Below are 27,980 nucleotides of genomic sequence, written 5' to 3' on the forward strand. Positions count from 1 at the left end.
CTTGAAAAGATACAATGAAATAATCAGTAATTAATTTGAAAACTTTTAAAACTAAGTACTGTGAGTCCTTTTTCTGCTCTCTTTCTTCCTCTGCCAAGCCCGAACATCATCTCTTATGACCAAATGTTATGCCAATTCACTGAAAAAAAAGTAAGTTGTGTACTATTTGAGAAACAATCAACTTGAACTTTAGAAGTTTCCTGCCAAACTATAATAGAGCTTTAACTTTCATCTGAACTCTACATTTCCCCTTTCTTTCTACTACCTCTGACTGGATTGTAACCTCTCCGAAGGGAGAAAAATTATGTCTCTTGTTTGTTTGTTTGTTTCTGGGTTGGTAACATGCAATATTTACTGAGAAGAGTTGATACAGGCATTTAGAAAAACCTAAATCTAAGTTCTCTATCCCATTTGCTGATCATTTACCTCGAAGAAATTGTTTAATCTCTAAGCTTTTTGATTTTGTAAAAAATGATTTTCTAAAAAAGATCATTCCTCATGTAGATATCATGACACTAAGATAATGAAGACAGGAAGATAATGATGTCAGGAATGAATTGGAGCTTTTGTATTATTTTCAGATTCAACAGTAATGTCATTAAATTTAGGTGCTTCTATGTATGTTACTGTGTATCATTTCAAATCCAGAAGAGACCAATTTATATGAACAGTATACTTGCAAGTATAATTTAAAGTATTTAATATTTAATAAAGTATTCAATATTAAATAATTAAAGTATTTAATATTTAATATTCTTAATGGATAGGAAAATATGTTAAACTCTTAGGAGAACTCAGAACTGTCCTTCTATTATTTCAACTTAACTTTTCTTCAGAGAATCATGTTCTACAAAAGAAGACCTCTCTAAGCTAATAGACTGAAGGCTTTAATAATCTTTGTCTCTCCTTTCTTAAAAGCTCATGTACCTTGGCTCAGGCCTGTGCTGTGTTGGTGCCTTGGCTGGTCTTTCCTCCCAGGGAACAGCTCGTCTTGGAAATGCATTGGGCATGATTGGGGTTGCAGGAGGACTGGCAGCTACTCTTGGAGGCCTAAAACCAGGCCCGGAATTATTAGCTCAGATGTCTGGAGCAATGGCTTTGGGCAGTACCATTGGTAAGCACTTGTCTTTTATGTACCCGAAGGTTCCAGAGATTTGAGTATAGTCATGTATTGCTTAACAATGTGGAGGCATTTTGAAGAATACATCCTTAGGCAGATTATCCTTGTGCAATTTCATCCTTGTACAAACATCAGAGAATTTACTTACCCAAACCTAGATGGCATGGCTTATTAAACATCTGTGCTATATTGGAGATAGCCCATTGTTCCTGCTACTAATCTGCACAGCATGCTTCTGTTCTGAATATAGAATGCACTTACACTTCATTGAGAAGTATTTGTATATCTAAACATAGAAAAGGTGTGGTAAAAATGCCAATCATTAGGAATGTTTCATCTGCATTTATCATATAGGACCACTGCCATACATGCATTCCTTCATTGACCAAAGCATGATTGTACTTTGTTAGGAGACTGTACTTCACCAGGAATAAGACTTTTTACTAGAAATTCAATTTGAGTGTTGAAGCTCAATTGACAGGATTAAATTTCCTTCTATAACTATTGTCCTGTTAATAATTTTCATTCAAATACCATTTTCTAAAGTCTGTCAACCGAGTTGAAAACAGTCACAAACACCTTGTGCTCAGTTCTTATTTCCCTTTATGTAGTGTATCCAGTCAGCTCATAGTAGAGTTGGAGATTAGAATACTTACTTTTATGCCATATAGTAGCTCTTTTTTCTTTCCTGCTAATTACAAATAATATCAGGAGATTCTGCTTTATAACCTGTTCAAAGGTTGAAAAACACAACTAAGCAGAAAAACTACTGTTAAGTGGTGAGCTGGAGCTATTATTAATTTTTTTAGGAATTTTATGAGTGTTTTTAAACACATTGTTAAAAATTAAATTATGTAACTTATTAAATATATTAGAAACAAAAGTAGTAATACTTAAAACATAACTTTCTAATTAATTTACTAGACTTTATTATCCGTGCTCTGGAGGTTATTTATAATTATGTCCCTGTGTAGTAGAAATGTGCCATGTAATAGTGTGATACTGTAATTTTCTCCCAGTTCTGCATTCAGTGATGTCACACTGGCAGACTGTAATTATCTTTGATAGAAGTAGTTATGCCCCATACAAATAAGCTCATGCTGCAAAATGTATTATTTCATCTCTTTTCAGACCTAAGAAACGATGGAAAAATATTAATACTGCAGCTAAAGCTTAAAATATGTCGTGACTATGCTCATTACATTGTGACTAATACAAAAAATTGAGCAAATACTGTTCCTGTATTTTATTTTATTTGAAATTTTATTAACTTGAAGTAGTTGTATAAAGGAGTTGCTGTTTAACAAAGCAGTTTATGAATACAATATATCTTGACCAATGTCACCTCTTTCAACATTCAAATAGTCTGTTATGTTCAAATAAGTTTTGTCTCATTATTACATTATATGGATTACTAGAGCATTACTATACTCTATAGTTAGTTAGTTAGTTCCTGTCCCCTATGGTAATGCATTCATTTGTACTATGGAGTATAATTTAGAATAAGACATATTTCTTATCATTTTCTTGGTTTTATAATCACATCTATGAAAATGTAAAACTGATTAGTATTTTCATGGCAAACATGTTCTAGCCCTACATTTATAAATTTATTCAGACTAGCAATTAAATGAAAATTTTAATAAGCTCTATGTGAATCACGGCTAATTATATATTGTGTCAGCCATGCTATGCAAAATGCCATTCTATGCTTTTTCTCTGTTACTCTGAACAATTGAGAATAAAGTGTGTGTGAATAGCATAACACCTTTTCAGTCTTCAAAAACATCGAAATGTTCCTGTATTTTAGAATTGTCATCAGATTCAGCAAAGAAGTCACTTGTGACTAATAAATGTGGTTACACAAAAACATAACATAACATACAGTGTTTTACCTGCTATCATACTTGTTAAAGTAATGCAAAAAGCTGAGTGTACTCATTCATAAGTTGCAAACAATAGGTTGGCTGTAGATAAAAGAGTTTAGCAGTAGTCAGTAGAAGCATTCTGTATAAGTCAACAATCAACAGAATTTGGAATAAAGAACAATATATTTTGTAATTTGAAAATCATGGGGATGCAGCTTCATATCAAACTACTATCTTATATGTACATGTACAAATTTTGCCCAGGAATGTATTTAACATTGTTAAATACTTTCTAGCACTGTCTATGTCAGCTTTAGGCTTTTTTTTTTTTAAACAGTTTTGGTTTGAGTTGTTTCTTGACAATCCTAGAAAGGCACTTAAAGAAAAATTGTTGTATTGTAGGTTGATTATGGGAAATTCTTTAGACATGGTCTTAGCAAATATTCTGAGATCTATTCTATTCCTTCTATTTACCTTTCCTATAGCTTTGAAACTAAAATTTCCTAATTGGGCATCAATACTGAGTTTTGCATTTGGACTTTGCTTTTGGACTTCGTTTCCTTCTTCCCACCTGAAAACTCCCCCCCCCCCCCCCCCCCCGCCCCATATTCTAGTTGTTTCTTACACATGCAGGAACAAGCACTAGCTTTAGAGAAGAGGGTCTGGAGTATGCATTCAGTGGGGAGAATGTAAGGAGATTAACTGAAGCTTTAAGTAACTCTAGGAAGCTTGTGGTTAGGACATTGAAGTTCATGAGAGAAAGACATATGTATTGATGTTGTATGTTTGTGTTATTTGGCATTGGGCCTTCAGTATGTACTAAATCTATCTCCAGTGACTTTATCTTCTAGATAACCCTTGTCCCAAATATTTAGCCCATGCTAGGAACTAGTTAATATTTATTGATGGAAACCTTGTGTGATTTGTTGTGGCTGCATCTTAAAAGTCTGTCAAATTTTAATTTCTACTTGACCTTTATTTCCCAACAGGATTGACAATTGCCAAACGCATCCAGATTTCTGATTTACCTCAGTTGGTGGCTGCTTTCCATAGTTTAGTGGGTTTGGCAGCTGTGCTTACTTGCATATCTGAGTACATCATAGAGTATCCACATTTTGCTCTGGATGCAACAGCCAGTCTTACCAAGACCATAGCTTACCTTGGCACTTATATTGGTGGAGTCACCTTTAGTGGGTCTCTTGTTGCCTATGGAAAATTGCAAGGTAAGTGAGTCAGTATGATGTAGAGTAGATGCCTGTTGTTTAAGGTGTTCATGGGCCTATTTCAGTTTCAGAAATATCTTCACAACCAACACTATTAAGTAAAGAGTAATTGCATAATCCTCAGGATATGTAAAATACTCAATTTATAAAGATGCTTCTTTTTTTTATTGATCCTTAGGAACATCAAATTTTTGTGGCTATCTCCTCTTCAGATAGTTAATAGAGGAAACCGTGCACAGAAATTTGTGTAAAGATGGGTTGACATTAGATAAGACATGTAAACAAAGTACATATGCATATCTAGGTACAGTAGCTCACACCTGTTATTCTAGGTACTCAAGAGGTGGAGATAGAGAGGATCATGGTCTGAGGCTACCCTGGGCAGAATGTTTTTGTGACCCGCCCCCATCTCTATGAAGTCTATGCAGACTTCACAGAAATGAACTTTATATATTTTTTTAGAATAGAGAGAAGCTTATTGAGTAATTTATGTGATTGGTGAACCATACTCACTTTGAAAGCAAATATGTATTTTAGAGTTCAACCACAGCAACTTTTGCTACTGCTGTCATGACTTAGAATCATGGGATAGGACAAGCCAGAGAGGCTGTCCTCAATGTTTTCACAAACAAATGAATCCCTAGAGAAACTTAAAAATTTGGTCTTGCCTCTCAGTAATAAAATCATTAAATGGGGAAACTTCCATGAAAATTAACAGTTCTAAAAGAACTTCAAACCCATGACATTTTAGTCTTGGGCTTTTTCTTTAGAAATAACTAACAAACAAGGGTTCTTCTCCCTTGGGCTCCGTGGATAAAATCAGAAATGTTAATGTACTAGGACTCTGTATTGAAGTTTTAACTAAATAAAACCACACTTAACAACTTCTGTGTAGGGGAAAAAATCACTTTTTAAGATTCTATGAGTAAAGAAATTATGTGGTCAAAGTTAGGAAAAAACCAGTTAAGTCAAACCATGCTTTTCCCGTTTCCATTCATGTTTGTCCTATATAATAACTTGAATATGATTTTGTTTCATATTTAGTGATACACAGTGACATAGAGTTTGGGTTTAATTACAATGTTGTTATTCTGACATTAAGTTTGAGGAGTTTAGGGTTAAATGACCCACTCTTGAATTTGTGTGTGAGAGGATTTTGTACAGCACATTCTAGGTTTTGAGTACCACATGCTTTGGTCTAGGTATCCTGAAATCTGCTCCTCTCCTCCTACCTGGAAGGCACTTACTCAATGCAGGATTGCTGGCTGCTAGTGTGGGTGGGATGATCCCATTCATGATGGACCCCAGCTTTACCACTGGCATTACCTGTCTGGGCTCAGTGTCGGCTCTCTCTGCTATCATGGTAAGAAGCTGTAGGTGGAAAAGTACATACTGTACTTAGCAAGAAACTGAAAATATTTTGTTAGATTACCATAAAGCCATATTATTTTTTCTGGTTTTTGAATTAGTGTTTAAAAAATGTTTGTATTTATTTTATTAGAATAGACTGGTTGTACCAGGAGCTTTATTGTGTATTTTTACACAAGTAAACAATATATCATATAATTGACTTCATCTCCTTTATTACTCTTCCCCATCTCACTTTTTCTTCTTAAAACAATTTCAACAGATTTTTTTTTTTTGGGTCAGTCATGGGGCTTGAACTTTAGGCCTGGCCGTTGTCTCTGAGCTCCTCAGCTCAAGCCTAGTGCTCTACCATTTGAGCCACAGTGCCACTTTTGGCCTTTTCTGTTTATGTGGTGTGAGGAATCGAACCCAGGGCCTCACGCATGTAAGACAAGCACTGTACTGCTGAGCCACCTTCCCAGCCTCCAGATTTTTATTGTACTATTCTCATACATTCAGATATTCAAATATTTACCCACATCCTTAGCTCTCTCCTCTCCCTCTCCCACTGGTACCTGTCTCCCCTGTTTTTTTTTTTTTTTTTAAAGCATGTATTGATTTTATATCAAGGTTTCACAATGGTATTTCAGACATGCACATATATTATGTTTTGCACATAATAATCCTCTCTATTGCTTTCTCTTCCCACACCCTTCTAACCCACTTCTTTTTAAAAATTTTGTTTTATTGTAAAGATGCTGTACAGAGGGGTTACAATTACATGAGTAAGGCAATAGTACACTTCTTGTCATGCATTGTTCAGTAGCTTTCACTGAAGTTCCTTAGATAGCTGTTTACAAACTTGCACTGTATTTTGAAATTATTCACCCTTTTCATCTTTCTGTTTCTCACCTCCTCCCCTCATAGTCCAAAAGTTAAAATCATGTTCTATGTATTTGTGTGTTTGTAGGTATATGTACATATGAACATGTCCATGAATATGTACATATTCTATGTCTAGCTTCTACATATGAGAAGAAATATATGATAAGATATATAAAGAAAATTACTTTTTTTCAACTGAATTGAGCATTTAAAAGTTGTCACATGACAGCTTTATTGCTTGGAGTCTTCACTACATTAATGTGTTGGCAAATAGGAGTTTAAAAACATCAAGGGTTTCAACTTTATTGAGTAGGTACCTATTGTGTGACAAGTCCTGCAAAATACTGCTTTGGGGTTTATGTAACACGTTTAAGATAGCTCTTGCCCATTAGTTGCTCTCAACTTCATTGGAAGAAGTGACACCAAATCAAACATGTACATTAAATGAATTGCAGTGAAGAAACCTCATAAGCTCAGCTTACGAGTTACACCTTCCGTGATAGGTTTGATACTCGTTTTTTGTTTTTATGTGGTATCTATTAGAGAATTGACCAGATCGAGGATGTGGTCAGTAGCTGAAGTGGAACTTGTTTAAAACTACTAGTCAGGAAACTGGAGTGATTAGGAGGCAAGGCATTAGATGTCAGAGGTTTAGCGTTTCTAATGTTAACTTTGTGTTCTGCTTTGGTTTTCATGCTAGGGTGTGACTTTGACAGCTGCTATAGGGGGTGCTGACATGCCTGTTGTGATCACCGTGCTGAACAGCTACTCAGGCTGGGCACTGTGTGCGGAGGGCTTCCTGCTCAACAACAACCTGCTGACTATCGTGGGTGCCCTCATCGGCTCCTCTGGTGCCATCCTGTCATACATCATGTGTGTGGTAAGAGACGTGTAAAAGGAAGGGAAAGGCATCTCCAGAAACATGGACATGCTAGCCATTTCTTTTCAGTAAGATAAATCTGCTTCATTTATTGCTTTTAATTATTTTCAACAGAAATACCTGAATTTTCTAGGTGAATATATATCTTCTCCTTCCTGCCCTTTAAAAAAAAGATTTTTTATTTACATATGGCATCTAGTAATGGGTATAAATGAAAGTCTTTGTTAGTTGTTCAAAGGAGTTATAACATTGGAATTCTCTTCTGTGAGCTGAGGCCAAGGGATTGGGGGATAGAAGCATAAAGAGAGGAAGGGTGAGAGAATGCAGTCATAATATTTAGTGTATATATGTAAAAATGGGACTAGGAAAATTAAGGGGAAGGGTATGATTGGGGGAGAGGGGAAGAATGATGTAAAGGATGACACTGAGCAAGATGCATTGTACTAACAAACTGACATGTTGAATTGAAACAATTTTATAAAACTACTTAAAGACAATAATAGATGAGTAAGTTTTTAAATATGTCTTGTTGGAAGTATAATATGTCTCTATATACCCTTGTTTTTCTACTGGTACTTTTATTTTTCTATTTAGTATTTTCTATTTTTATTAGCTATTTTTTCTATTTAACTGTGGAGAATTAGAAAAATTGAGTAAAAGCAAAAATCTTTTCTAATGCCTGGCGATAAATACATAAATTTTTTATTACTTTTTTCAATTTTTTTGTATAGTATTTCATATCTGTGTATTTTTGTGCTTGATTTTATGTTTTCATTTTTGTTTTCTGTTTTTTCTTTTTGAGATAGAGTTTCTTTATGTAAACCAGTCTGGCCTGACATGAGTGATCCTCTTCCCTCTGCATCCTTACTGCTGGAATCTAGACAAGAACCAGTATACCTAGCTTTCATTCAATTTTTAATAATCTTACAAAGTTTTTGGCTTCTTAAAGATCAATAAAACGTATTATTTTTAGAGGCTTTATACTAATCAATCAGACTGATATATAAAATTAATTAAAATTTTCCACAGTGCTATACTATTTATATTATTTTATACAATTTTATATTATTTCTGACTTTTGTCTTTAGATAGATTCCTAGAACTGAAAGAGTCTGTTCCTTTTGCAAGCTTTTGTAAACTTATTGCTATGTTTTAGAAAGCTCCTTTCTCATTTATGCTTGCACTGATCATCTATGAGAATACCTACTTTGAACTTTTACGATGGGCTTGATTTAAATAAAAAGGATTCAGAACAAGGAATAGTACCACAAATACTTCCTAGCTGCTTTTTTTTTTTTTTGGTAAATTTGAATTTTCTTTTGAATGGAAGGTTTTCCTTCTAATTCAAAGATATGACTACAAAAATATTAATTTATAGATAGCTTTGGATGACTATTAAAGAATAAATATAAAATTAAGTGAAATAAATATGTCTTTACAATGATAAATAATTGAGATAAAAAAGAGTCCTGCTTCATCCACCTTTGTTGTTTTAGAAAAACAAAGAAGTAAAATCCTGTAGTTTGCAATTCAACATTTTCCTTTTCTTAATCTAAATACCTCATTGTCATTTAATATTGAGGTTATCTCTTTTTATACATTTTTAATTATAAAAATACTGTACAGAGGGGTTACAGTTACATGAACAAGGTAATGAGTACATTTCCTATCAAGCATTGTTACCTCCTCCTTTGTTTTTCCCCTACCATCCCTTTGAGGTTATCTTTTTCTTTTTCTTTTTTTTATTGTGAAAATACCGTAAAAAGGGGTTACAAGTACATGGGCAAGATGATGAGTACATTTCTTATCATGCATTGTTGCCTCCTCCTTTGTTTCACCTTCCCATCCCTTCCCATCTCCCTCCGCCACCACCCCCCTGCCCCCCCCCCAAAGTTGTAAAGTTCGTTTTTCAATAATGATTTGTACATCTCATTGTTGCAATGGGTCCACTTGTATCCCTATTTAAACTATTTGTTTTTTCCCTTCCCCTCCACAAATTATACCAATATCAAATACAGTGAAAACAGGTGTTATACCGTGGGGGCGGGACAAACAAAGCAACTAAGAAATCATCTTATGTTAGAAACAATTGCATGAAAGAAAAAACATTTGAATATTTATCTTGGGGTTCATTTCACCTAAGATCAACTTATCTGACCATTTCTGCTTGTCTCAGACATATACTAGTTATTGCAAATAAGGGAAACCATGGGACCTTATGTTTCTTTGGGCCTGGCTTACTTCACTTAATATAATTTTTTCTAAGTCTTTCTATTTCCTAACAAATGGGACAATGTCATTCTTTCTGATGAGGCATAGAATTCCATTGTGTATATATACCACATTTTCTTGAGAGGTTATCTTTTTCTAATAAAAACATTTTTATTTCTTTGACCACATTATAAAACAAAGGATTTAAATTTGAAACAAGCTGAAAGATTTGTATTTGGAAAGATGAGCTTCATATCCTGTTTGAAAGCTGTCAAGTTTAGTGAGGTTTTAGTGTGTGTGTGTGTATACACACACACACACACACACACATACATATATATACATATATATGTATGTACATTTGCTGGCTCTGAAGCTTGAACTCAGGGCCTAGACACTGTCCCTGAGCTCCTTTTGCTCAAGGCTAGCACTCTACCACTTAAGCCACAGGTCTACCTCCAGATTTTTCTGTTATTTAATAGGAGATTAGAAGACTTTCCTACCCAGGCTGACTTTGAACTGTCACCTTCAGATCGTTGCCTCCTGAGTAGCTAGGATTCCAGGCATGAGCCACCAGTGCCCAGCTATACAAATTATTTTAAAGAAGAAAAAATATATTCAGTTGTTTATAAGTATTAATATCTCTTTAAAAAAAATGAACTTAGAACCATTTAACTTTGTTTCATTTGGAGAATTAAATGACCAGCAGAGGGCAGCAGATTTTCATTATTTATGCTTTGCCAGAAAACTGATTTTAAAATTGAGATTTGAACTTTATCAAAGTCGGTGGCATAGTGAGAATAAAGGGAAAACCTTCTACCAAGTTTTTGAAGGGTCATCATGGTGGCTTCTGCTTTAAAAAAATAAAGTTTATAAGCATACATTTATCATACAAAGGGGTTTAATTGCGGTATTTGTATACAGACACATACTTTGATCTAATTCACCCTGTCTGTATTACTCTTTCCTAACTCCCCTTTCTCCTCCACTTTAACAGTTTTTAGTAAGTTTTATTAGGCTTTCTCATTCCTATTATCTATCTATGTATGTCTATCATCTGTGGGTAGATAAAAATGGATAGCCTACATATAAAACATACTTTGATCACAGTGGCTCACGCCTGAAATCTCAGCTACTGAGGAGGCTGAAATTGTGGTTCAAAGCCATTCCAGGGCAGGAAAGTCTGAGACTTTTTATCAAGAAGCCATAAGTGGAGCTGTGGCTCAAGTGGTAGAACACTAGTCTTGAGTTGATAAAGCACAAGGATAACACCCAGGGCCTGAGTTCAAACCCTAGGACCAGCACACACACACACACACACACACACACTACACACTCTATATGTGTGTGTGTGTGTGTATTCCATCATCTTTTTAGCCCTCTCCTTCCTTATCCCCCCCCAAACAATCTTGCATTTTTAATCATTCCTACTCCCTCCACTTTTTCTTCTAGATTTTGCATACCAGTGAAAATATGTAATGTTTGTCTTTTTAAAAATTTTGATTATCTTTATGTAGTTGTACAAAGGAGTTGCCATTATCAAAGCAGTTTATGAATATAATGAATATTGACAAATGTCACCACTTTCAGCTTTCAACATTCTCACCCACATCTCCCAACCCACCCTTTCCCTCACTTTTATAGGATATACATTGAATTCTTGACTGCATTTCCCCTCTTCTCCTTTTCATTTGTTTACCTTTGTCTCTTGACCCTACCCCATCCCTTGCAATTACCCATTTCCTAGTGTTTATTTTGTTGATCTTTGACTTTACCTTTCAAGGGAATTATACTATTTGACTTATCTCATGAATGTACCATATTTCAGTTAATACATTTGTATACACTTCATACCACCCAATATGTTGATAAGCTAATTCTAGCTTTCACGTATTAAGGAAAACATACAACCTTGTTCAACTGCTCTGGAAAGCAGTATGGAGGTTCCTCAAAAACCTGAGCATAGAACTGACCAATAATCCAGCAATTCCATTCCTAGACATTCATCTAAAAGATTACAAGCCAGGCAGGACACAGTAAAGCCACCAGCACAACCATGTTCACTGCAACACTATTCACCAAGCAACAATATTCACTATAGCCAAGGTACAGAATCAACCAAGATGCTCCTCAATGAATGGATGAATTGATCAAGAAAATGTAGTATAGGGCTGGGATGTAGCTCAGTGGCAAAGCGCTTGCCTCGCAAGTGCAATGTCTTGGGTTCGATCCCCAGTACCAAAAAAGAAAAGACAAAAAAAAAAAAGAAAATGTAGTATATATACAATAAAATTTTATTCATCAATTAGAAAGAAGGATACTGTACCACTTGTAAAGAAGTAGACTTTCAAAAAACTGTTTCTTAATAAGTATTTTATTGTAAAAATACTGTACAGAGGAGTTACAGTTACATGAGCAAGGTGTAATGAGTACATTTCTCATCAAGCATTGTTGCCTCCTCTGTTTTTCCCCTGCCATCCCTTCCCTCCTACCTCCTTAACTACACTCCCACGCTCCCCACCTAAATTGTAAAGTTTGTTTTTCAACACAGTGTCTTGTACATCTCATTGTTGCAATGGGGCAACCTGTGTCCCTATTTAAACACTTTGTTCAAAAAATTATATTAAGGGAGGTAAGTCAGGCCCAGAGAGACAAACAGTTGTCTTTCTTAGTTTAACTTATTTCACTCAACAAGATGATTTACATTTCTGTCCATCTTTGTAAAGACATAATTTCATTCTTTTTATTGATGAATGAATAAGTAGGTATATATACCACTTTTTTTTGGGGGGGGGTCAGTGTTGGGCACCTAGGCTGACTTCATAGCTTGGGTACTGTGAATAGTGCTGCTATACACATGGGTGTTAGATACCTGTTGTATGTGGACTTACATTTCCTTCAAGAGTGGTATAACGGGGTGATAGTGAAGTCCCAGTTTCAGTGTTTTTGATAGTGACTGCACTGGTTTTATATCCATACCACCATGTATAAGGATTTCTTTTTAATTTCTCATCTTAACCAGTGTTTATTGTTTGTTTTCTTGATAACAATTCTTCATGAGTGGGCTGAGATGAAATCTGTCATTTTAATTTGTATTTCCATTATAGCTAGGGATGTTGAACATTTATTTCTTTATACATTTATTGGCTTCTTGTTTCTTAAGTGCCTTTCTTCAGATTTTTAGATTTATCAGCAGTATCTCCTAATTTCTATTGATGTCACTTATTTCTGTCCTTTTCCATCTAGATTTAATGTTTTTTTTTTTTTCTTTTTTCCCGTTGTGGGGACTGAACTCTGGCTCAAGGCTAGCGCTTTCCACTTGAGCCACAGTGCCACTTCCAGCTTTTTCTGCTTATGTGGTGCTGAGGAATCGAACCCAGGGCCTCATGCATGTGAGGCAAGCACTCTACCACTAAGCCACCTTCCTGGCCCTTAGATTTAAGGTGTTAAAATTCTTGTTAGTCCAGTACCTGTAGCAACTTTCACAATAACATTTCTGTATCAGAACCAGAGTAAAGAATTAAGAGATACTTATTGAAAATATTTTCTAATATATTTTATCATCTACATGTTGATATAATACATAGATACATTGTAGTCTATGCAGATTTATGTTACTAGTTGTTTTTACTTTTTTTGGTGCCAAGACTTAGTCTTGGACTCAGTGTCTAGGCTCTGTCCCTGAGCTTTATCTGCTAAGGCTAGCAGTCTACCACTTGGGCCACAGCTCTACTTCTGGCTTTTTTGGTAGTTAATTGGAGATGAGTCTCTAAGACTTCTCTGCCTGCTGGATGTCTTACAAATATTATTTAATGAGAAGATTTTTGAACAGCGGTCCTTGGATTTCAGCCTCCTGAATAGCTAGGATTACAGGCGTGAGCTGCCTATGTCTGGCTTCTTTTTATTTGCTTTTGGTTGTAGTACCTTTTGTGCATCTTCGATTAGTTCCTAAAGTCAGATTTTTATGAGTTTATTTACATGGTCAAAGACCGTGTGACCTGGCACTAGGGCTAGAACTCAGGAACTTATGCTCTCCCTTGGCTCTTTTGTTCAAAGCTGATGTTCTATACAGCTCCATATCTGGCTAATTTTTTTTTTTTTTTGGTGTTGGTTATTTGGAAAAGAGTCACACAGACTCTTATTTGAAGCCCAGCTGGCTTCAAATTGTGATCCTCAGATCTAAGCTTCCTGAGTAGTTGATTATAGGCATGAACCATCAGAGCTTAGTCCTGGGAGTGAGATCTTTTTGTTGCCTATGAATATTGATGAATTAATCTCCACAGAAAGTTCAATAATTATAGCAGTTACTAGGAATGTGGGGTGCTCCTTTACTGTGCACGCTACTCCTAGATATATCACAAAATAGTAAGAAGCCAACACAAAATAAACCTGCCACATTTTAGATTTTGGAGATAGAAAATTTCTTCCTTTCCAAATTTCTATGGTTTTTGATAATTTTCCTTAATCACCACTGATTCTTAGCTTATGCTTCTTTATGCTTTGTTTTATAGCCTGTGCTTCATGATTCATGGTAGTTTAGAATAATAATAAAGTGAACTAGCTCCTCAAATTTGGTCATTAGTACCATATTGCAAGCACCAGGCTGGATATCATACAAATATTTTAATATTTAGTCCCACAAAGCACAAAGATAGGGAATACTATTATTTAATGACAAGAAGTATTTATCTTTGTGTTCATGAAGCCTGACCATTTGGTACATTCAAATGAATATAATATTTTTTAAATGAACACTAGATGGCTATGTTGTTAACCCGTTTCATATTTTGGGATACTCCATGTACTGGTTATGGTAGTGGACAATATTAGAATTAATGTAATACTCTTAGGTTAGCCTTTAAGCTACAGCAGAGTGGTTTATGTGGGAAGAAATGGAACGTTGTGACAATGAATTCCTTTGCTATCCTGTCAGCCCAAATGCTGTGGTTATACAATATCCAATATTATAAAAATTGAAAGATTTTAATAGTGTCTAAATAACAATCTCAAACTGATTTGCTTTATATCCAGGTATTGGGTAGACAGCCATTTTATGATTTTTGTAATCCTTCTGCTGATGTTACAATTGTAATTACCTGGGAAATAGAGCCCTTATATTTTCCAGACAAAAATTTGTTCTTTGTACTTTGTTGCCTGTTTTCAAATGAAGATAGGATGAAGTGAGTCAAAAACTAAAACAAAAATAATTTGTTTTGGCTTTGTGATGGATTAATTAGTACCTACAAAGCAGTGACGTGAAAGAGGCTGGTCAATTCTATATATGTTATTGCTTCAGCTTTTTCTTTTTTATGACCTTGCAGTTATTTTGGACTTATTTTTTTACAGGCATTTGGAAATATATGAATTAAGGATCTCTTTAATATAGAATAAAACTTTTATTATAAGGTTTAGTAGCTTAAAAAGGCCAGCCTTGCCCAGTGTTGCAAAGTTGTCTTGGAAGCTGGGAACTGTTCATTCTGTTGATCAGTGGCCACAGGATAGCTTTATGAATTATTTAAGTAAACAAAAGAAGAAGAAGGAGAGTCTGGGAAGATGGCTCAGTGGTAGAGTGCTTGCCTTGCATGCCTGAGGCCCTGGGTTCGATTCCTCAGCACCAAATAAGCAAAAAGAAAAAAGCCGGAAGTGCCGCTGTGGCTCAAGTGGTAGAGTGCTAGCCTTGAGCTGAAGAGCTGAGGGACAGCGCACAGGCCCTGAGTTCAGGCCCAAGACAGGACCCCCCCCAAAAAAAATTTCCAAGAAGGAGAAGAAGAAAACAAAACAAAGCTGCAAACCTTGTAATATTTATTGAGGACATGATGTTGCAGTGTAAGTTTAGAGATGAAAAATAAAGTAGCTTTTATGAGACCACATGGATTTAACACAGTGGTGATATAATTGTGGATCTATGTTCATCAAGCACACTTCGATTGTTAGACTACTATGGGCTCTCTATTGTTTTTATTTTTCTATCAGAAGTTGCTATCAGAAGTGGGAACACTTTACTTTCATGTCCTTAGACATTCTTTCCTTCTCTTCTACTCTGTTTTATAAATAATGCTTCTTTTCATAAATAATGCTTTAATTTAAAGCATTTTTAGAATAAAGTGATTATACATCTGTGTCTGTGTTATATCATTCTGTGTTCTAAAGGACTTAGTGATAAGATGATTTCTGTGACAGAAATACCTCATTTTCTAAAATAGCTTTGGTTTAGCTGAGTGTGGTGGTTCATGCCTGTAAACCTAACTACTAGGAGATGAGAAGGATCATGATTCAAGGTCATCCTGGGCAAAAAAAAAAAAAAAAAAATAGACCTATTTTCAGCTAAAAAAGCTTAGTTTAGTGGCATGTGCCTGTCACGCCAGCATTGTAGGAGATATAAATAGGAAGATCACAGTCCATCCTCTCCAGGACAAAAATTTGAGAACCTGTTTGAAAAACGATGGAATCAAAAGAGGGCTGAGAGGGTGGAAGGTGGCTTAGCTAGTACAGCACTTGCCTACAAACTGCAGAATTCTGAGTTCAAACCCTAGTACTATTAAAAAAGTTTTGAAAAATATTTATTAAAATTTTATTTTTAATTTAATTTAATTTTATTTGTGAACATACTGTACAGAGGAGTTACAGTTACATGGGCAGGATAATGTGTACATTTCTTACCAAGCATTGCAGCCTCCTCCTTTGTTTACCCTTCACATCCCTTCCCAGCCTCCCCCCTCCCCCCCTAATCCCAATCCTTCTCCTTCCTCCCCCCCAGCCCCCCCCCCCCTCCCCCGCAGCAACGTTGTAAAGTTCGTTTTGGACATGACAACTTGTACTTCTCATTGTTGCAACAGGTCCACCTGTATCCTTAAACAACTGGTTTTTCCCCATCTCCTCCACAAGTTATACTGACATCAAGTATAGCGAAAGCAAGGGTTATACTGTGGGGGAGGGACATACAAAGCAACAAAGAGATAATCTTATAAATGTGTTAGAAACACATTCATGAAAGAAAAAAACATTAAAATACACATCTAAGGGTTCATTTTCCTGACATCACATTATCTGACCTTTTCCGCTTGACTCATACATATACTAGATATTACAAATAAGGGAAACCATGGGACCTACGTTTCTTTGGGCCTGGCTTACTTCACTTAATATAATTTTTTCCAAGCCTTTCCATTTCCTAACAAATGGGGCAATGTCATTCTTTCTGATGGAGGCATAGAATTCCATTGTGTATATATACCACATTTTCTTGATCCATTCATCTACTGAGGGGCATCTGGGTTGGTTCCAGATCTTAGCTATGGTAAATAATGCTGCAATAAACATAGTTGTGCTGGTAGCTTTAGTGTGGTCTTGTTTGTAAACATTAGGGTAAATGCCCAAAAGTGGGATTGCTGGGTCATAGGGGAGCTCTATGTGGAGTCTTTTGAGGAACCTCCATACTGCTTTCCAAAGTGATTGAACAAGTTTACATTCCCACCAACAATGAAGTAAGGTTCCTTTCTGTCCACATCCCCTCCAGCATCTGTTGTTGTTAGAGTTCTTGATTTTTGCTGTTCTAACTGGAGTGAGGTGATATCTCAATGTTGTTTTGATTTGCACTTCTTTTATGGCTAGGGATGTTGAACATTTCTTCATGTGTCTATTGGCCATCCTTCTTTCTTCTTCAGAGAAGTTTCTCTTTAAGTCTTTCGCCCACTTATTTATTGGGCAGTTGTTTCTTTGAGGATTTGTTGTTGGGGGGTTTAATTTTTTGAGTTCCAAGTATATTTTAGATATGAGACCCTTGTCCGTTGTATGGCTAGTAAAGATCTTCTCCCAATCCGTGGGCTTTCTATTGATCTTGCTAGCTATGTCATTTGCCCTGCAGAAGCTCTGCAACTTTATGCAATCCCATTTGTCCAACCTTTCTTTGATTTGTTGTGTTTCCGGGTCTCTATTCAGAAAATTTCGGCCTGAGCCAAGGAGACCCAGGGTTTCTCCTATTCCATCCTGTAATGTTTTCAGAGTGTCTGCTTTGAGTTCAAGGTCTTTGATCCATTTGGAGTTGATTCTGGTGCAGGGTGATATATAAGGATCTAGCTTAAGTTTTCTACATGTAGTTAACCAATTTTGCCAGCACCATTTACTGAAGAGGTTGTCTTTCTTCCATTCTATTGTTTTAGCTCCCTTATCGAAGATTAGATGGCTATAGGTCTGTAGGTTCATTTCTGGGTTTTCAATTCTATTCCATTGGTCCTGAGGTCTGTTCTTATGCCAATACCAAGCTGTTTTGATTACTATGGCTTTATAGTAGAGTTTGAAGTTTGGTATTGATATTCCTCCAGCAGTGTTCTTTCCGTTGAGGAGCGTTTTTGCTATTCGGGGTCTTTTATTGTTCCATATGAATTTTTGGATTGCCTCTTCTATTTCCTTGAAGAATGAGGGTGGAATTTTGATAGATATTGCGTTGAATTTGTAGATAGCCTTGGGAAGTATTGCCATTTTCACGATGTTAATCTTTCCAATCCAGGAGCATGGGAGGTTTTGCCATTTTTTAAGTTCTGTGTTGATTTCCTTTTTCAAGATTTTAAAGTTTTCATCATAGAGGTTATTAAAATTTTTTTTAACGTAGCTTTTTGAATCAACTTGTAAAGGCAAAGGTTTAGTAGAACTTATTTCTTGATAGCTTAATTTGTGATTCAGAAGTGGAAATTTATGAAGTCTCAAGTAGAGTTATTCAGTTTTCATTTAAAAATTTAAAGCTTTATGTCAGTTTGGCATTATTAACTCAATGTATTTATTTATTTATTTATTTTTTGGGTCCGGTCATGGGGCCTGAACTCTGGGCCTGGGCGCTGTCCCTCAGCTCTTCAGCTTAAGGCTAGCGCTCTACCACTTGAGCCACAGTGACACTTCCGGCTTTTTTCTTTTTGCTTATGTGGTGCTGAGGAATTGAACCCAGGGCCTCATGCGTGCAAGGCAAGCCCTCTACCACTGAGCCACCTTCCCAGCCCCCTATTAACTCAATTTAAAGTGTTACTTTAAAATTTTTCTGATGCTTTTATGCATTAGTAATGTATAGAAAGATGTTCTAGGCTTTCTTTGGTAGATAATAACCTTAGGCTAATTTTTTAGACTTTGAGCTCTCAAAAATGAGAATACTGTCTGATAAAAGAGCGTGGGCTGAAAGAATGATGAAAATAAATGCTGATCTATCTTTGAAATTTATGTTTTGTATTTAGGTGTGGCTTTTAATTGTAAGTGTCTTACTAATTTCTTGTGCTAATATATACCTAACCTTATCTATCTACCTCTTTGGAAGTACAAAATATATTAAGATTCTAATAATGAATCTATCTTTACGATAACTTACATGTTGTATTTCCTGAGGCTAGAATAGATTTGGAAGATAAGAGTGTCAGTCTCCATGTTTCCTTTTTTTTCTTTTTTTCCTCTCCTTTTTTTTTAATTGTAAAGATACTGTATAGAGGGGTTACAGTTACCCTCTTTTTTCCCTTGAATACAGAAAGCAGCAGAATTTGAAATTAAATCTATCCTTATATTTTATTTTCTTCTCTTGCCTCTTGGCACCTTGAACCTTGTAGCCAGATTCCCTGGAGGGATCTATTAGCCCACTTTGTAAAGCTTTTTATTCTTCTCATTCTCTTTAGTCCTCTTTCACTTTGGTGAAATACATCAAAATAGAGAGAGAGAAGTTGCTCAATCAGCATTCAGGCAATAATAGTAGATCTGGGTTATTCCATTAGTTTAAATATTTTTATTTTTATTACTAAGGTGTTGTACAGAGGGACTACCATTTCATAAGTCAGGTAATGAGTACATTTTGCTTTTTGGACAATGTCACTCCTTCCTTTACTTTTTGCATTTCCCCTCCCTTCCCTGCCGGCAAGTTACATAGGTCATTTTCCATATAGTGAATACTGAATAGCATGATTGCATTTGTTCACCCTTCCTCTCTCTCCCTTTCTGCTCTTTCCCTCCCTGCATTTGCCTCCCAAGAAGAAAAAGGAAAAAAAATCAAAGAAAAAAGAAACACCATTATCACTATAACCAACAATAACAACAACTCTCTCCCCCTAAACAAACCGTTTCCTTTCTTGAAGTTCATTTCAGTGAATCGTATTGATTTGCAAATGACTTGATATAAAAAGAGTGTGTGGTTTTCAACTGTCTCTGTCATTTCAATTTTTGAAGTATTTTTCAGAAATGCTTGAATTCCCCTGGTTAACATGCTTTACGTGATCAAATAAACTTTAATGGTTGTGAATATCATGTCACAAAATTTGCAGTATTCCCAAAGAGTTTCATGGATAAACTCTCACAGCTGATATTTGCTTTTCAGGCAATGAATCGCTCCCTGGCTAATGTGATTCTTGGAGGCTACGGTACCACTTCAACAGCTGGTGGAAAACCCATGGAAGTTTCTGGCACGCATACAGAAATCAATCTTGATAATGCAGTTGAGATGATTCAAGAGGCTAAGAGCCTTATTATTACTCCAGGTAAAAAAGGGAAAAGCCAAAGCGAAGAAAAACATCTAGTAGTTGTTGAAACTGATTATATTAAAACAGTGTCTTATAATGGGAAAAGTATTAGAATGTATTTATTTTTGAATATATTATGGAAATTTGGTAGCAACTCAATAGTTTCTAAGTGAGAAATTCTGAGAGTTCTTAGTTTAGGTTAATATTTTGGACATTACATAGATGTTCTATCAGTTAATGCCTTGTTCTACTCATGTCTTTCTGTGACATAGTACACACATTAAGTCATTGTTTAGTCTTGATTATTTTTTTCTCATTGGCAAATTTTGGATCTATTATCGGTTAAGTTAGATGTAGTATATGAAATGTTCTGTCCGTGCATTAGATTTTTCAGTCAATGTTAATCTCTTTGCAAAAGTAAATATAAAAAACCCAACAATTACACGGCTTTCATCAGATGAGAACATAGCCTAGATAGAGGTCTGTTAAATAAAAACCCCCTTGTGTCCTTAAGGTTGCCTCTGACAGCCCATGTGACATTGACAAAGTCATTTAACCTCTCTAGATCTTCAGTGTTCTACTGCTTAGCTCAGTTCTTTATGTTAAATCCTATGTTGTTATAAATAATAGGAGTTTTATGTGAAGACAACCTACTGATTTTACAGGTGGATAGTTTACTAGTTGGTTGCACATGAAGATTAAAAATAACAAGCACAGCCAAATTGAATGTTAAGCTTCAAGCTTTCTCACCTTGGGACAGTATTACTTTAAGGGATATTTAAAACATGTGTGTTTGCAGAGTTCAAGCCTTGTGACCACCAAAAAAAGAAAAACACCCCCCCTCCCCCCAAACCCATGTGTTTGTATTTTGGTGATATCATAAAAATGGGTCTGCTATTGCCAATTAGTATATGGAAGCAAATGAACTAAGTATGATGAAAATGAACTAAGTCTAATGTATGGAGCACACCTGCATAGTGAATAGTTTCCATCAAAATGGCAGCTGTTAAGAAACGGTTAGAATGTAAAGATACAAAGATACAGAGGGAGGACCTAGTCTTTTCCTCTAGACATTTTCCAGCTACTGAATAGCTAAGATAGGCAGATCAATAATGCAAGATGGGTTATGATAATGGCTTAATCGAACTATGTAATAAGCAGTTTTTCTCTCATGAAGAACCTTTGGAATTTTGTTTTAGCTTTAGAGAATGGATGGTGTTAGGTGTTAGGGAGGGCCAAGGAATAGCTAAGCCAGATATTGGCATTTGGAAAAGTGGAGATGGGCTGGAAACATGGAGACAGCAGTATCATTGTACAGGAAGAATGGGCAGAATGTAGAAGTTAAAGGGGAAGGAAGATGGCTGGCTTTTGGTTTTATGTGTGTGTGTGTGTGTGTGTGTGTAGAACTTAAAAATTATATTTAGAGGCTGGGAATGTGGTTTAGTGTTAGAGTGCTTGCCTAGCATGCATGAAGCTCTGGGTTCGATTCCTCAGTACCACATAAAGAGAAAAAGCCGGAAGTGGTGATGTGGCTCAAGTGGTAGAATGTTAGCCTTGAGCACAGAGGCTCAGTAATAGTACCCAGGTCCTGAGTTCAAGCTTCAGGACTGGAAAAAAGAAAAAAAAAGTATGTGTGTATGTGTGTGTGTGTGTGTGTGTGTGTGTGTGTGTGTGTGTATTTAGTGTAAGGATTGGATATGGAAGAAGGTTTTTTTTTTGTCATCGGTCATGGGGCTTGAACTCTGGGCCTGAACATTGTCCCTCAGCTCTTCAGCTCAAGGCTAGCGCTCTATCACTTGAGCCACAACACCACTTCCAGTTTTCTAGTGGTTTATCGGAGATAAGAATCTCACTGACTTTCCTGACTCGGCTGGCTTTGTACTGTGATCCTCAGATCTCAGCCTCTTGAGTAGCTAGCATTACAGGCTTGAGCCACAGTGCCTGGCTAGGGAAGAAGGTTTTTAAAGTCTCTCTTTGGAGACATTAAGACTGTATAATCATAATGTTGTACTAGGACTCAGCTCAGGTTGAGCCTGCACAGTTCATGGGTGGTTGTTGAAATCTTGGGAACAAGCAGAAATACATGGAAAGGTGAGGGACAAATTGATGCCTTTGGAGTAAGCTTGGCCATTTAAAGAGAACAAAAGGAGACAAAAGAATCCAAGGGATAGGAGGAAGAATAGTAACCAAATCAGGAAGAGAACCCATGCTTTTATTTGCAAAGCCAAGTACACAGAGAATGTAAAGATCTGTGAGTGAGGGAAAGAATATACACCAAACATGTGCCTGCCCACAGAGCACTGAGGAAGGATCATTTGATTTTGAATATCAAATTAAGATAATTTTTTAGCATTCAAATTACCAATTTGCTTTCATTCTGCTCATGACTTGCCTTCATTGGCATAAAATATGTTTTGAATCAGAGAGAAGTTTAGTTCCTAAGATTGCAAAATAAAATCATGTTTCTCTGTGTTCTTGATGTTCCTTTCAGGATATGGCCTCTGTGCAGCCAAAGCCCAGTACCCCATCGCTGATTTGGTAAAGATGCTCATTGAACAAGGCAAAAAGGTCAGGTATGTGTTTGCATTGGGAGGTTGCAGTACGGAGGAAGATGTAGGTATAAAAGTAAATAAATGAATGACTTCAAAAAGATTGTTTCTTAAAATTTTTTAATTGCTATTATAAAAGTGATGTACAGAGGGTTCAGGTAAAGAGTATGGTTTTTTTTTTTTTTTTGAACAATGTCACTTCTTCTCTCCCATTCCCACCCACAAGTTGTATAGTTCATTTGATGAGTGATCCTTCAAGTGGCATTCACATGTACTTTTTTTTTTTTTTAACTTGTCGGTTGTGGGCCTTGAACTCTGGGCATGCGTGCTGTCCCTGAGCTTTTCGGCTCAAGGAGCACACTCTACCACTTGAGCCATAGCGCCACTTCTGGTTTTCTGGTAGTTCATTGGAGATAAGTCTCATGGACTTCCCTGCTTGGTCTGGCTTTGACCACAATCCTCAGATCTCAGCCTCCTGAGTAGCTAGGATTACAGGCGTGAGTCTCTGGGCCCTGGCTCACATATACTATTAAGTAAAGAAACTTGAGTTGTGAAGAAAAGCCTCTATCCTTCTTACTACTTAGTTTCCCCTGCTTCTGGCTAATAGCATGAAATCTAAATACACATTGATTTATTTTTTTGGCAGCACTGGGCTTGAACTCAGGGCTTTGTTCTTTACTCTTTGAGCCATGCTTCCAATCATAGACTTGTTTTGGAAAGGAAAATTTTATTGTGCCAAATTTATTAGTTGAGAAGAACCAGAAGTCTTGTTTCTGTATGGTTTGATTTGGGAAAGGAGAGCAAGCAGAGCATTTGTATGACATTAAATTGTAGTTTTTGTTTCCAGAATGGTTTTGGAAGAGAAAGTCCCAGAAATAAACCTGTGGGCTGGTTATTCATTGTTTGCTGATTTCACTCTCAAACCCTTGAGGTGGAAAACACTGCTGAAAATGTTCATTTTTAAAATTTCCCCTGTTTTTTTGAATCTTGAATTAGCACTACAGGTATTCCTGCCACTTCTCTTTCAAGTATTGGACCCTACTCTCAGGAGGATATTAGGCAGATCAGAAAAGTGGAGGATCTGTGTGCCTCGATATTCTCATGACCTTAGGTAAAGAGTTTGAGGATCCAAAAAACAGGGTGATTGGAATGAACTTAGTGATGCTGTAGTACTTCATATCTGTTCTGCTCTGCTCTGCGACCCCATCTGGAGCTCTGCTCTTACTCAGAAGTCAGAGAAGACAGTGCCCCAAGTCATCCCCAGAGACACACTGCTGTTCAGTTAGTGGGCAGGCAGGTTCATGAGCAGTTACATAATCGGGGCACCATAAGTCTGAGTGACAAGAGAACTTAGTAAATAGAATGAATAACATCTGTGAACTGAATTGTTAATGGTTATTCATAAAAATTCCTTTTAGGAACTGAGGGTATGGCTTAGTGGTAGAATTCTTACCTAGGATTTGTGGTTTGATTCCCAGTACTGCTCCTCCCCCAAAAAATCCTTGTAAATTTTTGTGTGTGTGTGTATGTCTGTGTCGGGAGTGGATTTAAGGGGAGACTTCTGGGGCTTGAACTCAGGGTCTGGGCGCTGTCCCTGAGCTTTTTCTGCTCAAAACTAGCACTCTATTACTTGAGCTACAGCTCCACTTCTGACTTTTCTTTTCTTTTTTTTTTTTTTTGTTGGTCGTGGGGCCTGAACTCTGAGCCTGAGTGCTGTCCCTCAGCTCTTCAGCTCAAGGATAGCACTCTACCACATGAGCCACAGTGCCACTTCCGGCTTTTTCTGCTTATGTGGTACTGAGGAATCGAACCCAGGGCCTCATGCATACAAGGCAAGCACTCTACCACTGAGCCACCTTCCCAGCCCATTCTGACTTTTCTGATGGTTAATTGGCAATAAGAATTGGGGCTGGTTTCAAACCATGATTCTCAGATCTCAGCCTCCTGAGTAGCTAGGATTACAGGTGTGAGCCACCTGTACCTGGCTCCCTTGTAAAATTTTTGAGGTAAAACCTTACACTTTTGTCTGGAAGCAGATTTAAAAAAACATGCTAAACGGTGTGTCTTAGACTAGCTTGTGGATCTAGCCAGACCGGATATAGAATCCTTTTTGAGCTGAATGGCCCAGCTGTTCATGTTGGAAAGAGATAGATGGCAAAGCCAGGGGATCTGAATTGTCTTAGCATCAGCAGCTATGCCATCTGTATTGTTTCTTCCTTCCTTCCTCCTATTGCTTTCTTTTCTACCAATCTTTTCCCATACTTTCCTGAAATCTATGATTTGTGTTTTTTAAATACATAGAGTCACAATACTACTTTGTGGTAGGAGTTGAATTTCTAAGATGTAGATGATTATCTTGTTTAGTGAAACTCCTAGATTAATAAAAGATGAAAGATGAAAAAGTCATCATTTGGTTTTTATTCTATAAGAAATCTTTTAAAATTATTTACTCCTGGGCTGGGAAGGTGGCTCAGTGGTAGAGCACTTGCCTTGCATGCATGAGGCCCTGGGTTCGATTCCTCAGCACCACATAAGCAAAAAAGAAAAAACTGGAAGTGGCGCTGTGGCTCAAGTGGTAGAGCGCTAGCCTTGAGCTGAAGAGCTGAGGGACAGTGCCTAGGTCCAGAGTTCAGGCCCCATGACCGGACTCCCCCCCCCCCCCCAAAAAAAGAATAAAATTATTTATTCCTATTTTTTATAAGACACTAAATTGTGTTGTTGTTTTTAATCATGGTCTCATAACTTAGAACATTTGCAGACATGTGAGTAAAAAGGATGTGTTATTTTCCAAAAATAAATTATCTTCTTTATCTTTTATCTTCCTTATTTTATTTTTATGTGAAAAAGTCTAATTTATTAGTAATACTCTCCTTTGCCATGCAAATGTTTAGAGCCTATGTGGCAATCACAATACAATATATAGAGAAAGATGGTTTAGTTACCCTTAGGGAAGGGAATTTTTAACATGGCATACTTCTTTTGATATCTACACATGAGTGTAGGCTAACCAGACATCTTTGAAAACCAGCCCAATGTTAGACTGGTAAATACAGATTTGAAGATTATTATAAGACTCTTTGGCAGCTTGAAAAAAATCAGGGCAAGAAGAGAAATGAATAAAAAAGAAAATGTATCTGTAAAAGGTATAGGATACCAGTGGGACCCATCAGCTGTACTGGACATTGACCAAAATGAATTAAGCAACATAATAGCAGCGATGGGAGGGACAGAACAATTGGGAAAGAGGGAACAGCTGATGCTATGCAAAACAAAAGAAATGTACATATCACCCAATGTGGAAGAAATAACTATTGCAAAACTCATAGAACTCATAAATGTTATAGACCATGATAGACAATTTGCTCCATGAAAGTTAGAATGTGTTTGTGACTTTAAGCATCACTATCCCACAATACTGTGAAATTTGGGAAATTATGTAACCACTTAATTACAATAAAAAATTTGGAAAAAAAGGATATAGGATAGGTGAAGTTTTAGATTCAGATCTGATTAAAAGCTTTATTTTATCCACAAGACCACAGATAAACTACTGTTTTAGGATGATTTCTGTCACTCTAAACAGGAAAACTAATATTTGATTTACCATTTATCAGAAAGATTTAATTATACAGACATGAGTGGGTTCTCAGTTATAAACTAGTTTTCCTGAAGTAATTTTGTGAATAGAACAGAAGGCTTTCATGAGTGAGCTTTTCGTTATTTTATATAATTGCTGACATAATTTACTTACATCAAATTTGTTAATAATTTATGATATAGAGTCAGAATAAAATTATTGTTCAGTCTGGTTTTTCTGTGAGTTAGGAGACATTACCAATTTACATTCACCTGCTATTCACATTACAGGTGCAAATATAATTTAATAATATTGCAGTGTTTTGTTTTTTACTGCCACATATTGAATTTGCAGCATAAGCTTTTTAACAGGTTATGCAAAACTTGCATTTGAATCAAGTAAGGAGAGGAGTATTACGGTGAGTATGATGACAGTAGACTATCCTATTTTTTCCCTTCTAGCTTCTCTGTGGAATATATATTTTTTTAGTTGAAAGAGAATCACATAAACTTTGTTGATCTTGCTGTATAAATGTGTGTCATCATCTTTTCATAGGCGAAATGCAAATTTCTGTGACAAAGTTAGGATTGTATGAGCACAAAGATGTGAACTTCGTTTTAAAGACGCAAATGTGTGCTTGAACAAGCAATGGCTGCAGCAGTTACCTCGTATTTTAATGAAATAAATCTGTATTTACAGTTTGCGGTAATTTAGTCCTTTCATCACTCTGGGGAGCTCCCACGGTGTTCATTGAGTGCAGCTGCTGAGCCTCTGGTTTTAGTAGGTCTTTGTACTTCAGGAACCCAGCATGCCTAGCATCCAGATGTAGTGACATACTTGCACACATCCCCTGTGGAAATGCGCCAGTATGGACATACGATTGTCATCAATTAGTTATGCCCAAGTGGTGCCAAGAAAAATTGCATCTGTCATACAGTCTGTCTGGCTTCATGGCTCATGATTGATTTAGAGACACTCCTGTTTTCCTTTACTTTGACCATAGACACAACATGCTCAAAAAGCCTGTGATCTTATTATGAAGCTCATGACATTTCATGACAAGAACTCATCTCAGGACACCCACGTCATGCAAGTTCACTGAGGCTTTGTGTAATGGCCAAGACAAGTGCTTTGCAGTTGCCCAGAATGCCTGTGCACATTTACCTAAGTTATCTTGGAAAGCATTTTATGACAAAAAATATTAGAGTACGAGAGTACAGTTTTTCTTTTTACTTTGCAGTCTTTGATTTATAATGAAACTTTTTCATTATAAAGCAAAGATATCATTCCCAATGAGTAAATAACTATGTGATTTTTTTCTGATGTATTGCATGGTTTTTGACGCATTTTTTAATTTATGGGAAACATCTTTCATCCTTTGATAGACTGATGTCATATATTACTTTATTTGGTGGGTAGTACTGGGGTTTGAACTCAGGGCTTTGTGCTTGCTTGCTCAGCTAGCTCTACTACTAGAGCCATATCATTTGCTTTTTGATGGTTATTTTGGAGATGGAATTTTCTGCCTAGGCAGGCTTCAAACTTTGATCCTCTGGATCTTAGTCTCCTGAATAACTATGATCACAGGGTTGAATAGCTGGTGCCTGACCACATTTGTATTAATATTCAACCAGAGCTCTCTATTAACAATTAATAGAATTTCTTGCTCAAAATTTACTAGTTATGAAGAAAATAAGTTTATCAGTGAACCAGAGTTCCTTTTAATATGCTAGTATGTTAAATAAGACAGGTAGAATAGGGGTAAGGTAGGAATATAAAGGAGAGGAGTTAATAGTAGTAGTTTCAATTTTTTGTACTTTCAATTTTTTGTGTTACTTA

General features: G+C 36.4%; 1 protein-coding gene across 3 annotated transcripts in view; it reads left to right on the forward strand.

The window, feature by feature from the left end:
* Nnt (nicotinamide nucleotide transhydrogenase) overlaps positions 1–27,980 on the forward strand; it is a 99,568-nt gene that overhangs the window by 53,463 nt on the left and 18,125 nt on the right. For all 3 annotated transcript variants that reach the window (XM_042690499.1, XM_042690500.1, XM_042690501.1), the window contains exons 14-19: positions 919–1,114; positions 3,978–4,211; positions 5,414–5,574; positions 7,144–7,323; positions 19,874–20,033; positions 22,507–22,588. In XM_042690499.1, coding sequence (XP_042546433.1) covers positions 919–1,114; positions 3,978–4,211; positions 5,414–5,574; positions 7,144–7,323; positions 19,874–20,033; positions 22,507–22,588 — 1,013 coding nt within the window. The remainder of the gene's footprint in view (positions 1–918; positions 1,115–3,977; positions 4,212–5,413; positions 5,575–7,143; positions 7,324–19,873; positions 20,034–22,506; positions 22,589–27,980) is intronic.

The sequence above is a fragment of the Dipodomys spectabilis genome, unplaced genomic scaffold (genome assembly GCF_019054845.1).
Source record: "Dipodomys spectabilis isolate Male_0828 unplaced genomic scaffold, ASM1905484v1 ptg000138l, whole genome shotgun sequence".
Taxonomy (NCBI): domain Eukaryota; kingdom Metazoa; phylum Chordata; class Mammalia; order Rodentia; family Heteromyidae; genus Dipodomys; species Dipodomys spectabilis.